Genomic DNA, 15,155 nt, shown 5'->3' with positions numbered 1-15,155 from the left:
GGTGATATGAATCTTATACCAGACTACATGGTGCAATAACTCAGAAGACATCCATCCTAACACTCGCTGCCATGAAAACCTTAAATTGTACTTGATTTTAGACCATTTCATGTTTTTGAGGTGCCAGTTTTGAATCTTGACAAAAATCCATCTGCATTGGCTTCTTTTTGTTTTTTCTCTCCCCAGTGAATGCTACGGTAGGTACAGATATATATATATATATATATATATATATATATATTGATTGATTGGTATAGAAAATATGTGCTCTTGTACATAATGGGTTATGCCTCTGCATGTTTGATTTAATGGTGATTATGGCATGAATCCATTCAATAACTTGTACTCTATATACAGGGAGTTGATTCATTGCAATTCTTTGCCATACACATTACAACAACACAGAAAAATGTGATATTTATCAATACCACAAGGGTGGTTGGGACTTTTACTGGACATATTCACTTAAACCTCCCCTAACCTTAAATCCCACAGTACTGGGAATAGTAGGTAATTCAAGTAATCCTATATCAGTTAAATTTTGATAATTTCCTTTATGGCACAATAAAACTTGTTTTACTCAGTAGCGAAGTGCTGGATCAGTGAAAACTATAGAAAATTTTATTCTGGCCAGAATACGAAGTTTACGACCCGTCATTATTCGAAGGTAAATGTGGGATATTTGTAGCAGTAGCATGTTGGTATTACCAGTGAGTACTCGTGTTCTATTTACGCACCAGAGTGCATGCCATTTGCGGTTATGTTGGGTTAGTTGTTTTTCAGTTGTGAATTTTTAAATTATTTGTCTAGTCCTGACAAGATCAATTTTTTATCTCCTGTATTTAATATTTGATATACTTTAGAGTATAATATTCAATGGGCGAAAGAGGCGAGCGGCAGTTTAAGTAAGTAAAATCACCAGGTTAAATTACAGGTTGCTACTGCCAATACCTCCAGTTCCCTTTAAAATAATTAACTAACTTTGGTTTGTTTTGTATTTTATTTCTTTTGTATGTTTATTTTGTGCCTCATCGTACGAAACCATAACGAGCACGCGTTGTGGCAAGTCGGTTTCCTCTTAGCGTTCATATTTGCTTTCATAGGCGTGGTTTGATTACAGTTTTATTGTATTTTGTAAGTGACTTTTTACAGCAGGTAATTATCTGCGTTGGTTATCTTTCCTTACTAATAATTTCCCCAATAGGTTTAAATTTTTCAGTATGTGACTTTGTTGTCATGTCTTGTGTTTCTGTTAATGTAATTTAGTTGTCAATATCATGTGCAATAAAACTTGGCTTTGTTACATAGGTCACTTTTTTTCTATCAGCTCTTCAGAGAAGATAAGCTGTTGGATTATAGTTCAGGGCCGTTACGTAAATAGATTGCTGAACTATTTCATTGATGAAAACATATATTTACCATTATCTCAGCATTCTGCATGCTTTTTAATTACTCAGTCAAGACTGGAATTATCTAATTACCCGTAAGAAAATTATTTTATTTGACATAAACTTCTAGCTACTTGGTACATAACAGAGATGAAAGTGGTAATTTTTAGATGTGTGAGTACATGTTTAGAGTGTTACTGATAAACCAGTGTGGTTGGTAGGCCACCTTGTTGCTGGTGGCATTCAAATCAGGAAATACCTAAATATGTCAGATGTCATAATGCTGGAGCATTTCTATTTGATCTTGATATATTTATGATAACTCTGCTACAAGTTCACTAACAAAGTTGTTGTGTCTGAATTGTTGTTTGTCCCCTGACATTAACATACAGATTAATTATCACACTTAGAACTGAATGCAAACAGTTTGTTTGTGGCTTGTTAGCAGGTATAATTTGAGTTGGTGAATATGAATATAATCTTGTCTTCAAAAAAGAGTCAGCCATGGAATGTTTTTAATGCTTGGCATTGGCGCTAGTCCAGATATGCCACTTGCTGTTACAATTTTAGAGAGCCTGGTATGAATTGGGCCAAATGATGATTCAGAAGTGCCTGTCACACAATTTAGCACACTGAAAATGGTACAGAGGTCTGAAACTCAGCACTTATATAGAAGACTATGAACTAGTGATCAGATAATTTGGAAATCCATAAAATTTGGCATGAATTTAAGTCCTTTAGTAGTTTTTGGTGCATTCTTTGTGCAAAATAAAATATTTTGCAATGTATTTTGTAACAGCAGAAGTCTTGTCTTTACATCTGTTGCCTGAAAGCATATTGACATGGATAATTGTAATATTTTAAAATTAATTTTATAATGTAATGGAGTTCTCTTATTTGCTCTTTGTTAGGCTTTGTTGTGGAGTGACAAATTGAGCCATATTTGATGCTTTAGATTTTACATTAGGAAATTTATTTTCTTTTTTGCTGTGGTATCAGATCAAGACAGTATCAGTGATATGAATATGTAGTTTGGATTGGAAGATCAGAAATGTATCCAAAGTGCAGGCTTTTGTGAACAGTGATGAACCTTCACGTTTAATAAAAGCAGGGAATTTATTGATAATCCTATTTGCAAGGAACACTGTATTATGACATTATTTGTATTCATTTTTTGTTTTCCCATTTACATTACAAGCCAGTCTCATACATCAATGTATTACTTTTTGCGCAGATTACTTCCCAAAATTATTAATGGCGGTATTGCAGGAATCATCGGAGTATCGTGTGTGTTCCCGCTGGATCTAGTGAAGACACGGCTGCAGAATCAGCAGATTGGACAAAATGGCGAGCGTCAGTATCGTTCAATGTGAGTCAGTATCAGTGATCCAATGGTAGTCCATAAGAGAATTCTCTAGGGCAAAGCCATCTTTACACTTGCTGCTGTGTGAACTGAAATCCCACTGAATACTGAATCTATGTGTGCACAGGTTGGACTGCTTCCGGAAGACATACAGAGCTGAAGGATACTTTGGAATGTATCGAGGTGAGTGCAACTACATGTGTTGAGACACTGCATCCCCACTAACCAAGTGAGTTTAGTGTGCACCATGACTATTATATATTTGTAATAAATTTTTAAATAAGTTTTAATGGAAATTTATACTTAATAAAATCAATACTTTAAAGCCCAGTAGTACCTATGTAATATAAGCTTTTACATTTTTGCAAACCTTAACGTGTGACGTATGGGTTGCTGTGTGAGCCGAGGTGTGTGTTGTGCACAGGTTCTGCTGTCAACATTGTGCTGATTACTCCAGAGAAAGCTATCAAACTTGCTGCCAACGACTTCTTCAGACATCACCTCAGCACACCGGGCGGGTGAGGGGTTATTTTGTAATAGCCTGCCTGACAAATGAAGGTCTTCCTTCCATCTGCACTATTTTGTGCTGAAACATAAAACACTGTTACCACACGATGCGTATGCAGTGTCATTATCTCCATGGGATATGAACATGTTCACATCATGACAGTGTGATAGCTTGGATATACCAGGATATTCTTTATATCATTTTAGCCCTCTTCTTGCATAAATAAAAATGCTTCAGTGACATCCGTTGGAGTTATTTTTATGCTTTGGTAGATCTTGTAAAATATGGGAACAGTCTTGCTTTCACATATTGGCCTCTGTTCCAAGAAATAAGGTTTTGTGTGTGCATGTGTATTGTCTTTATTCTGTGTGATTGATAGGATTTCTTCTTGTTTTGTAGAGGCCTGCCTCTGGGACGGGAGATGGCTGCTGGTGGATTGGCAGGCCTGTGCCAAATAATCATTACCACACCAATGGAACTTCTCAAAATTCAGTTACAGGATGCAGGACGTGTGGTCTCCAAACAGGGTGAGTTTCTATCACTTCGTTGGAGTTTTATTCACTAGGCACCCAGCTTTAATCTGGACTGCTTTATGACTCTGACTTTGTGTTTTTCCTCAGACTCCAAGCAAATGTTGGAATAGTGCCCTAAAGTAAACCAGGACAACCTAACCTTCAAAATCATTCTCCTCTCATAATCATCACAACTCATTTGATGGAATATAACCTTTTCAGTTGAAAAGGCATTGTTAAATACCTAATAAATGTAACAAAATATTTGTTCCCAACATTTGACAGTGAAGCTACTGCGTCAGGCTGTCTCCATGTGGCAAATTGTCATCATCCTTTGTAGTCTTAAAATTGATAGGGGACCCAGAAAACAAGTGACAGAATACATTTTTACAGAAGAGAGTCCAAAATTTGTTAATAGAATTTGAAGATAAACAGCTACAACAGTTTGAACTTTTAAAAGCAATAGACTGATCAAGGATACTGAAAAAGGAGTTAGGTTCAGAATTTAAAGACAAGAGACTTATGTGATGACTCAGAAAAAAATGGTTCAGTCAGGTGCTGAAAGATCTAAGGAAGTGCAGTAAGAGTTGGCAAGAAATAACAAAGTAAAGGTTGTGAGGAAGACAGAAAATATTAGAGACTTATTGTCCATCACAATTGGTAGTGTTGAGCCTACCAGTTCTTTTATCATGGAGACAAGCCTTTTGTTTTGGCATTTAAATTTACTGTGTACAGATTCTATTCTTAGCCTTTTTTTCTTTCTTTCTTTCTCCTGTTTCAGTTCACTGGCACCAGGAATGACTCATTCAGTATTGTAACTAGGCTGTTGGTTGGAAAACCACGGCTCAGCTCCAGGCAGGGTATAATTTTGTATTTTGCCAGACCAGCACTGGGCCTACCCAGCCTCCTATCTGTGAAGCTGTTTGCCTCCATCTAGTGCTTATGTTAAGAATATGGAGCTCAAACTCCACTCCCCCCACCATACATGGTGTGATACTTGTTTAAGCACCTGCCTTTTAGTACATTAGCTGCAGCATGCAATTATCACTGTGTTCTATGTTAGGCTTGGAAAAGAGTAAATGGAGAATTTGATTGTCAGGTGGCGTGGTTGTACCCCGGCAGACAGCGCTGGGAATCACACTGGAATTGCTGCGCACAAAGGGCATCTTGGGGTTATACAAAGGGGTTGGTGCTACTGCATTCCGTGATGTCAGCTTCTCAATAGTGTACTTCCCTCTGTTTGCCCACCTTAATGCGCTTGGTCCCAGGAAGAAGGATGGATCAGGTAAGAAATTGTCTCCTGTAAGTTGTGGTGTTCTGGGTTGTGATGCTGTGTGGATATGGCCTGCTGCCTTCATCATTAGCCCACCAAAATATTGGTATCTGCTTGCATGGCCCAGAAGACTGACATCAATGACGAGACTCTGAGAACCTCACATCTGTATGCAAAAGGATAAAGTTGATAAATTTCCCCCTCATCTTACAAAAGCTGTGTACATTATGTTACGTGGGATATTTTCATCATTAAACTCACTGGTTTTTGCAGGCTGCATAACTGGGGTTTGATTCCTGGCTGGGGTTGGGACTTTTCTCTTCATTACCACATCCAGCTGGTTCTGGGGCTTGCTCAGTTCACTCACTATTCGGTGTGGGTTATTTTACTGTACTTATGACTGGGTGTTGGTTTCAAGTGTGGTCCACTCCAGTTTTGTTTTAATGCATGCTGTTACTCTTGGGTACACCATCAAAGTTTGGGATGTCCTGTCTTAATTAATTAATAAAAATACAATTATGCCTTTCGGTATATTCAGAGAGATATTGTTACAGTTAACAGGAGAGTACACTCTCCTCGACAGTAAAAGAAAAAAAAATAAGCTTTAGAAGAACTCAGAATTGAATCTTGATAACTATTTTGATTGTATGAAGTATAGTGTTTTTCTTACAAGCCCTGTGGCATGTACAGTAGGGCCCCGCTAATATGGCGCTTCTCAATTGCATACATATACAGTAGGGCCCCACTTTTTGGGCCCCCCCGCGCTCAACAGCTGACACAGAGAAGTGTGTCCGGCGATATTTCCTCATCGCTGATTCAGTCTGTTTACGGCTTTTGTGCGCTCCGCGTGTCTCTGTATTTCTGGAAATTTTTCAAAGTTATTACATAGTATAAACATATTAATTTTCAAATTTATATTCATCAATCACTATAAACTGAGGACGAAAATATTTTAAGGTAAGCAATGTGTGTACTACTGATATTCATTTTACTTTCATATTGTTTTCTTAGGCCTAGCGCTATTGTGCACTTACTATATGATAGCGTAAACATCTTATTAGGCTTTGATATGCATTTGCAAGTGAAAAAAAGTAAAGATCCGCTTTTCGGCGATTTTCGCTATTTGGCGGGGGTCTGGTACCTAACCTGCCGTATATGCGGTGTCCTACTGTATCTACTTCGAAATAGTTTTGTTTGGCTCTTGTGTGTAAATAAATGCTCACCGCTGTTATATGGGGTAGCATATATGACCAGTGAATGGACGGGAACCTTACATAGAAGAAATTGAATTCTCATATAATTGTGGAAGTGTTACAACTAAATTCCTCTGTGCTGGGAGCTATAGTTTGTGGTGTTCTGATGCAGGAGAAGCTGTGTTCTGGTGCTCCCTGCTGGCTGGCATTGGAGCAGGTGCTACTTCAGCATTTGTAGTGAACCCATTTGATGTAGTAAAAACACGACTGCAGCTATTGAAGCGGGCAGAGGGTGAGGTTGCATATAAGGGCATCACTGATGCCTTCATGTGAGTAACTCTTCTCTCTTTAACCCCTCAGATATGTTGTTCATATAAATAAGATTTAAGAATTTGGTCCTCAAAGGAAACATGACTCATCTCAATGATGATGATCAGTTGGTTACCCTGTTTAGGGAAATAATTATTATTTACACTGAGAATCATATGGAACATGAAAATACGCTCTGAGAAAAATTCAGTTACTGGTCATTAAAGCTGGTGATACGTATAATCACCACTGAGCAACCCTTTCAGGCTCCTGAATTGAAAATTAATTATCCACTTCCCCATCTGTTCATGTAAATTATATCTGAGGACCTTTATTTATTTTCAAGGCATTGTGAGATTTTTATATGTGCATTACTTGCATGCTGATGATTTTATTATAGCTCCCTTCTCAAGAATGAGGGGCCAACAGTGTTCTTCCGAGGTGCAGCCTGCCGTATGATTGTGATTGCTCCCCTCTTTGGCATTGCACAGATGGTGTACTTCCTTGGCGTAGCGGAAAAACTCATGGGTACGAACGAGTCTTAAAACTACTACTTCTCCTATTTCTCTCTAAGGCTTCGAGCTGCAACGAAGACAATAAGCCCTTCCTTCCCTTGCCTGTATGTTCCTAGACATGTCTATGTGATAGTCGTAACTAAATATCAGTATAACTATGGCAATTTTTAGCTTGTGTTATCAGATGTTTTGTATATAGTGCACTCTCTTCATACATGTACTCACAAAATGTGCAGATGAGTATATGAATCACTGTATAAATGAATACAGGAGTTACCGTATGGCATCCTGTAAACAAAACAAAGTTTTTGAGGGCCTTATTGTGTTTGAATGCTCACAGGCATTTTAAATGTGACTGGTCATTGTGGAAAGTAATGTTAATGCAGGCTGGTGATAGAAATGTAGCAGCTATCACATTTCTTGTGCTCTTAAGGCTGAGTATTTTCTGTGTAAATTGTATTAATGCTTCCTCTTGAGCTGTTGTTATCTCTGGCAGTGCAGGCTGCAGTCTCTCCTGTCAGAGGTCAAATACCAATGCAATTATCAAGGGTTTTCTCTTTGCCACCTTGTCCAGAGTTTTTCTTAACCTCAGGTGAAGCTCCTGTCCATTAGTTCTGCCTGTTAAATTTCCATGGTTGATGTGTTTTAGTCTGTACTCTTGAATTACAGTTTTATAACTATCTTTAACCTGTTTAGATGAGGAAGAATAATTTGGTAATGTTACATGTTTAAACTGGCTGTATAGTGCCTCATGTGATGAGACGCTGGCTTTTCACATCAAAGGCCCAGGCTGTATCCGTGGGAAGTTCATGTTTTATTATTTTTCTCATTTTTATATGCTTGGTTTCATTATTGGCTCTCACTCATGATAAAGTAAAACAGTGTTGAAGGCATATAGAATAAGATTCTGCATTTTGAATTTTTTAATATGTTTGCAGCTGAAGAAGTCTCTCTAATTTAAGTTATATTTTACTTCTAGACTTTCTGCATTTTTGGTATTAACTTGATACTAACTTATTATAATATCTGTTACATTTTTAGATACATTTACAGCAGAAAGCTGCAAAAATGTTCCTATTAGATTTGCCATGTCCCCCCCACAAACATGTACAGACTTCAGAATCACTGCATGTATTTTTATTTTGTTCAATATTGGGGAGTTGTGATATAATTTGTTGAAACATTCCAGTTTTGGTTGAAATCAGATGATAACAGGCACTTCATTTCAGTTTCTATAGGTTCTCCCATGTGTCTCTTGAATCTGAATTATCTGTTTGATATTTGTTTCCACATTTACCGCTGTGAATCTTGTAATATTTTGTCAGGATGTAATGATTCCCTCCAAGGGAAGGCATACATTTCAGTAGCACAGGGTGCATTAACATTTTGCTTTCTCATATCTGTTAGTTGTTAATTTTATTTATAATTAGTATTTGGATTATTAATGATTGTTTTGTTGTATAATGATATTATTTATTTGTACAAACTTTTGATGTAAATACGTCTATGAGGAAGGGTCATTCTGCAAAAAAGTGTTACAAAAAAGTGTTACTTCATTGTTATGTTACCTAGGAAACGTCATCTGTTTACTAGGTAACATAACAATGGTTACCTAGTAACAAAAAAGTGTAACTACATTGTTATGTTACCTAGGGAACGTCAAACTTCATTGTTATGTTACCTGGGAAACGAAAAAGTGTAACTTCATTGTTATGTTACCTAGGAAACTTCATCTGTTTATCAACAAATCGACAATAATGGTTACCTAAGGAACATCTATTTACTTGGCATTTTTGTTACCTAGGAAACGTCATCTGTTTACTCGGCATTGTTGTTACCTATAAAACTTTACATTACCCTACCTTACATTACATTACCTTACATTACATTACCTTGCCTTACAATAAATTACCTTACCTTACCTTACATTACATTACCTTACATTCAGCTACCACAGACCCATCTTAAGCGTAACTAATTCAAGTTAAATAAGCAAAGTCTTAAACTTTACTCAATTGTAAAGCAGGTATAAAGGAAATATTTAGAATAAAGCCAAAATATAAAATTCCTTTCCGTATAGACGTATTTACGTCAAATTCTCCGGAACCGTGCTTCCACTGACAACTTTTTGTTTTTACAAAGTTTTGGGTGCCTAATTAAGAGCATTATTTTCTAAATTGGAGTATAGCAGAGTGCATTAAGTTGTGCTTAACTCACAAACCAACCAGGTCCAAGTCATTTGTCATACATGTAGTCAAAAGGGTGAGTTATGAAGTGCTTCATGCACACACGCCTCCTATATAAAGTAGTGGTAATGATTGCTTTCTGTTTATGTAGAAATTATGTGAATATACAAATAAGTGGTCATGGCAGTGTGAATTATGAAAAGGTGGTAATAGATGTTTGTCCAAGGCAGCTGAAATTTCCTGTGAGTTTGTAGGTTATTTTAAGTTACATGGTTTCTTGAACCAAAATACAAATGTATGTATATAAGAATATTATTGACAGTAAGCTTGTTTTCAAGCGTAGTTAATTTGTACCAGACTTTAGTACAGTAAGGTAGTGAAATGCTTTTAACTGAGTTCACTTCTAGTACATTCTTTAGGTGCACGGATAGGCAGTTGAGTGAGACTTGTTTAACACATTGACTTTGATTAATAACTATGCTTAAGCCTGAAAGTAACTTTACATGTCACTATGCAAGCTGAAGGTGTCAGTGTTGGTCTTTTGGGCAGACTCCACAAGTCGTTTATTCACTCACTTAAATATTACTCAAGAGGCAGTTATTTACAGATTGTTATATTGGCACTAACCTACAAACTCGAATGTGGCAATGAAGGGAGTTCACGTGGAATTGAACTGAGGTGGGGTTGAAGAGTAGCTGTTTATTTTGTTCTTCTTAGGTTAGGTGCACCTCTGTTTTCCTGTATTTCTGTTTGCTCAAATTTGAAAATTAATTGTTACTCTGAAACGAGATTTCCATTCCAATAAGAAGCCTAATGTAGTATTTGTCAAGTAGGTGGCAGTTGCGTCTCTTTCACTGAACAAAAATGCACATGGATGGGAGAATGTTTTAGCAATATATTGTCAATTATTAAAGAAATGCTGTATCCCTTCGTAGTAACTCATTTTTGAATCCATAGTTACCTTTCATGGCTGATGTTTGCAGGCACAGTGATAAGTTAGTAATGCTTAGAACACTTTGGCTTTTCTCTTAAATCCTTGCCAGCTCATAACCATCATCTCCACAAACATTGCATCATGGAAGAGAAATGTGTAAATGAAATGTATGATTATGTAAACAATTTAAATTGAAGCAGTTAACTCTTGAAAGTAAGTAATCAATTGGCTCTCAAAGGTATTTCACTTTGTTAAATAAAAAGTTTATATTAATTCAAATATTTCCAAAATAAGTGCTTCATATTATTCACAAAACTTCTGTACATCTGTGATGTTTTTCAGCAAGTAAGTTTGTTTTGTACCTTTACAGTCATTTAATGACACATGAATTGGTGTACTTTCAGCAGCTGTCAGAAAATGCCAATTGATTAACGTGAATGATGGAATGCATTGTGCATTGTGCTAGAAGTAGGTGTGTTTTATGTGATTTACAGTAGTTGTCTTATACTGTAAATTATCTCCATAAATATTTGAGGAGGCAGATAGACATCTTGAGTGGTATCAAATATTGATGTGCAGGTGTGAATGAAATGAATTTCTGATGATAAAATAAATTGTTTTGTTCTTATTACTCTTAATATAGTAATGCAACCATGACATGTGTATTAATATTCCCTCTTTTTCCCTATTTTGGGAAATTTAATATTTTCCTTCTGGTGTATTTTCATTTTCATATGTTCCACATTCTCTTATTCTATAACTCATCATTTCATATTTAAATAATTAATATAGTGAAGGTAGCGGACAGCAGAGGAACAAGTAAAGAAATACAAAATGCTGTCATGTTTATTCAGAAATGAAATATGGGTATAAAATGGAATATTTTGGAATGCTTTTTATTATCACATTGGTAAGATATATTCAGAAGGTATCTAATTTTAATATTAGATTAGTTAAGGTTTTCCTCAGTTCCACCAACTGAATTGTGCTGCATGATATCTCCATCAGTAACACAAGTGTCTGTACAGACAGGGTTAAATTCCTGGTAGGGGAAGGTGATTATTCTTCAATACCATGTTCATACCAGCTGAGAGACCCTGTATCCTACTTGGTATGTACCAGCAAGTGAATATGGAGCCTGTTCACTTACCTCCATTTAGTGCCGAGGTTAAGAATATGTGGAGCTGTACCGCCTCTCTCCCATACATCTTTATGATTTGCTTTGGCACAGTAACAGTTATAGGTTATAATCTGAGTAGTTGATATAGCTTTGTGCCATTACTGAATAACTGTACCGGACTTCAAATGTCACTGAGAGGAAGAACATACTAAATCTCAAAGAGATTTACAAAATAAGACCTCGTAAAATGAAAATTTCCACTTGTCTTTTGAGATTCACAGTTTGTTAGGAAAGTGTAAAGTTTTCTACCGGTACGTACTGGTAACTGGATCGTTTCAATCGCAGCAATAATCATTTACCTTGTTAATGTTCCCTCCGAGGGTTATTTCATTCAAGCTATTCATGTGGTAGCTTCATTGCATTCTGTCCACATATCCTTCCACTACACTGTAAGGAACTAGTAAAAATGTTATTCTCTGCAGAGCATCAATATTGCAGGCGTAACATGGGGTCAGCTCGTTTCTTGTGCTAACTCATTTTAATTTATAGTGCCATATTTATTCCAGGGACTAAATGTGTTGCTTTGAAAAAGTATGACTAGAATGTTATTTAATTTAGTGAATTTAGTTTGTGTATGTACTGTCCTACTTAAAATAGTCTTGACATAATTTGTGTGGAACTGTATCAAAAATCAGATTTGTTGTATTTAGGCAGTGTATGCAGAAATGTTATTCCTTTTGATTAATTAGGTCTCTGTTGCCAGCAATGTGTCTAAAGCCCTGACATAGTTTCTGCATTCACTGCTGTCACACTTATATTCCATTAAAACTTTGTTGTGCAGTGTGAGTAAGTATGAACATGACATGACATGGTGTTGTCAGTGAGCTTTAGGGAATTAAAACATTACAGATCAAATGTTTGTTTTAATTTAGTGTCTGTTGATGAACTTCCAGATTCTTTAAACATAGATATATTTTGACCAGCTGAATAACTTTTAAACTTCTATTGGAATTTATTTGTGGTTTATTTAATGTCAGTAGCTCAGACTATGTAGCGTCAATTGATGAACTGGAAAGGATATGAAAGGAAGTGGTTATAGAACTTGACTGGAAGCAATGAAAAACTTCAGTCGGGATAGTCAGAGATCTGAACTTGAGACCTACAGAATACAAAGCAGAAGTGCTAACCAGTCAGCTACAACTTCCATGGAATTAAAAATCACATTTTTCTTTTTTGTTCAGTTTTAATATACCCACTATGCTGTACATACATATATACATACATCTAACAACAACACAGTTTCACCATATTTATGTTTTTTGATTAATCTTTCAAATACCTCTTTTCATCTTGCCATAGAAGTAACAGTAATTCTATCTATAACTGGACAGACAAGTCAACTTGCAGTTTGTTCTGAGATGTGATCCAGTCTTCTTGGGAGATAAGCCACATCAGTATGGATATGTTCACTGTACTGGCACAGCTGATCACTCAAGAAGATGAAGTGGCAGTTAAGTGCCATTAGAACTTCTAATTATATATTGCTCTGAGATACTTGACCGCCTGTCCATATTTATTAATGTACATTTTATAGTTATATGACAGAACATTTATGAAGTGAAACTGTTTAAAATGAAAATGCAATTCACAATGTTTCACATGTTGATAGTATGTTCAAAAGTAATTACTATAATACTAGGAAGATTTCCGTCTTCTGGGTTGGTGCGCTGTGTAGTCTGGTCGATGTTAACCAACGTTTCAGAGGTCATACGGCCTCGCCCTGATGACGGAGGCAGTATGACCTCTGAAACGTTGGTTAACATCGACCAGACTACACAGCGCACCAACCCAGAAGACAGAAATCTTCATACTCACCGCTGTGAGAACCTCAAGTCTTACACTATAATACTAAATGACAACAAAAATTTCTGTTTATAAGGTGGTGCTCTGAGAAAGGGTGCATGTTGATGGGTAATATTGTTGTTGTCTGTAATACCAATATAATGCAATGAAGAGGTTTCTTCATGTCTCCCTTCCTCTATAAATTCCCACCCCATGAACAATACAGATGGAATGCAGCTATCACTAGAATGTGGCATCTGGCATCTAGTCGGCAAACTTGCGATTAGGATTGCGTCCAAACAGTGCACCTCGTATCTCTGGTACGAGCTGCTGAGCGATAAGATCGAGGCGGGCTTCCAAAGTATTGGCGATCTTGATGCGACCTTTTTGCCCCTGCAGTTCTATTCCTCCTGTTGTGTCGGGAGGGAGAAATGATTCCGAGTCCATCTTCACAGTCACGTCTTTGCCTGTATTATCTTTGTACTCTTTTGCCACAACTTGCAGCAGGCCCTCTACTATCGACTGGTCAACTTCTCGGACACGTAGTGTCACATTTGCCTCCAACAACTAAGTAAAGAATAACAAAAACATTAAGAGCATTCAAACACTGTACTTACAGAATATTTCTTGAATCAACCCATACCTTTAATTTCTAATTAAATTTTAGTTGGGTCATTTACGAGTTGTAACAAAACTGGTATCTGACTGAAGAAGTTATTTATAGAGCTGAATAATTTCTGTTCACAAAGCAGCCCATCATTCTGTAAAACTGTACAATCTTAACTGCAACCACATATAGTAACGCCCTTAAAGTAAACATGCTATGGAAATGAATTTTTGGTATTTATAACAATGACTGCATACTAGTCACAGGGAAGAATACAAAATATAGGTGAGATAAAATACTGTATAATGAATGGACTTAAGATAGTAATACTCCCAACATTACCTGCAGCAAACCTTGTAGAATGAGTAACTTCAGGATCTCGGTATATTTACTGGGATTTCTCGTCACCTCACCCAACCGACGTCTAGCTTCTTCTAGCACATTTCGAACATGATCTTCACGAACTTTCAAGGCCTTCAGCCGTGCCTGGTTCAGCATGTTCGATGACTGACTGTAATGTTACAAAATAATTAACCCTTTTACTACAATCACACGAGATCCCAGGTTGTTCTAAAACACACCCTTCATATTACTCAACATTCTCCCTGTATGCAGAATTCAAAGCTACTCCTTGACATATTTTATTTCCAGAAAATGATTGGTTTGCAGGTTACTTAATCATTTGCAGTGATAACGTGAAATTCTCACAGCAGCAAACATGTCAATATTGTACTGGGTTGTAACATTGTGAATATTTGTAGGTTGATACCATTCTTTTGTATATTTCTATGAAATGGTCGTATCTATTCAATTCCACACAGCATTAGAACCCACATCAATATTGATACATACATGACAATATAGAAGCAAGGCAGGTGCCTATAGAATAATATAACCTCATAAGTACAGTAAGGGTATATGAAGGTACATACATTTTTTTTTGCAGCTCTACTTGTTTCTCTTTCCTCTCATAATATTCCATGATCTTCAAACGCTGCTGTTGTACAAGTCGCCCTTTCTCTATATTAAATTCCTCCTCCGCTTTTGCATCGATTTCTTCGGCTTTTTCATTGGCTTCTTGCTCAATGAACGCCATCATATGCTTAATCTAAAACAAAACATTACAAGGCAAATGCATGATTGTTTTTAATATCAAGTTTTGTATGTTACTCCTGTATAGTAGTAAAGTAGGTCTCACAAGTAGATATGACAAGAAAGCTTATTTTACTGACCTGCTTTTGAACATCAGCATCGCTAAGAGCCATTTTGTTATATAAGCTAAATAACGATTAAAAACTATAACATAAACAAAATGTACTGAAAATTTGTACAAATTATTTGCTCTAAATCGTCCTTACAGTACAAGACAGTATGCGATCATATGATCGTGGGACAGCTACGGCTG

At 36.5% G+C, this 15,155-nt stretch overlaps 2 protein-coding genes across 4 annotated transcripts; one reads left to right on the top strand and one right to left on the bottom strand.

Moving 5' to 3' along the window:
• The first annotated feature begins 243 nt into the window (after nt 1–243).
• Nucleotides 244–10,836, top strand: LOC110833343 (mitochondrial glutamate carrier 1). Of its 3 annotated transcripts, none has more exons than XM_022071302.2 (8): nt 244–905; nt 2,623–2,757; nt 2,879–2,934; nt 3,176–3,269; nt 3,659–3,786; nt 4,871–5,056; nt 6,410–6,566; nt 6,947–10,836. In XM_022071302.2, exons 1-8 carry the CDS (start codon nt 877–879, stop codon nt 7,089–7,091), a joined length of 930 nt encoding a protein of 309 aa, XP_021926994.2. In that variant the 5' UTR covers nt 244–876; the 3' UTR covers nt 7,092–10,836. The 3 variants fall into 3 exon arrangements, with proteins under 3 accessions (XP_021926994.2, XP_021926996.2, XP_021926992.2); XM_022071304.2 differs by having other exon boundaries at nt 245–905; nt 2,658–2,757; XM_022071300.2 differs by lacking the exon at nt 244–905 and adding an exon at nt 1,369–1,483.
• A 1,688-nt stretch (nt 10,837–12,524) lies between these two features.
• Vha26 (V-type proton ATPase subunit Vha26) lies at nt 12,525–15,154 on the bottom strand. The gene is made up of 4 exons (XM_022071377.2): nt 14,983–15,154; nt 14,683–14,858; nt 14,093–14,261; nt 12,525–13,710 (listed from the first exon to the last, which is right to left on the bottom strand). Exons 1-4 carry the CDS (start codon nt 15,013–15,015, stop codon nt 13,408–13,410), a joined length of 681 nt encoding a protein of 226 aa, XP_021927069.1. The 5' UTR covers nt 15,016–15,154; the 3' UTR covers nt 12,525–13,407.
• Nucleotide 15,155: the final 1 nt, after the last annotated feature.

This window comes from Zootermopsis nevadensis, unplaced genomic scaffold, assembly GCF_977971745.1.
Source record: "Zootermopsis nevadensis isolate Lab colony 2312 unplaced genomic scaffold, Znev_1.0 Znev_ptg000012l, whole genome shotgun sequence".
NCBI classification, from domain to species: Eukaryota; Metazoa; Arthropoda; class Insecta; order Blattodea; family Termopsidae; genus Zootermopsis; species Zootermopsis nevadensis.
The sequence above is the reverse complement of the archived record's forward strand: the minus strand, read 5'-3'. Positions and strand labels throughout refer to the sequence as shown.

What these genes read in the sequence shown, in the direction of transcription:
- Vha26 (XM_022071377.2), bottom strand. Translation starts at nt 15,015, where the DNA reads ATGGCTCTTAGCGATGCTGATGTTCAAAAGCAG. An exon ending in ATGCTGATGTTCAAAAGCAG is followed by an intron (nt 14,859 to 14,982) that starts GTCAGTAAAATA and finishes GTTTTGTTTTAG; the next exon opens with ATTAAGCATATGATGGCGTT. An exon ending in TTCTACAAGGTTTGCTGCAG is followed by an intron (nt 13,711 to 14,092) that starts GTAATGTTGGGA and finishes TTCTTTACTTAG; the next exon opens with TTGTTGGAGGCAAATGTGAC.
- LOC110833343 (XM_022071302.2), top strand. Translation starts at nt 877, where the DNA reads ATGGGCGAAAGAGGCGAGCGGCAGTTTAA. An exon ending in ATACTTTGGAATGTATCGAG is followed by an intron (nt 2,935 to 3,175) that starts GTGAGTGCAACT and finishes TGTTGTGCACAG; the next exon opens with GTTCTGCTGTCAACATTGTG. An exon ending in ACGTGTGGTCTCCAAACAGG is followed by an intron (nt 3,787 to 4,870) that starts GTGAGTTTCTAT and finishes TTTGATTGTCAG; the next exon opens with GTGGCGTGGTTGTACCCCGG.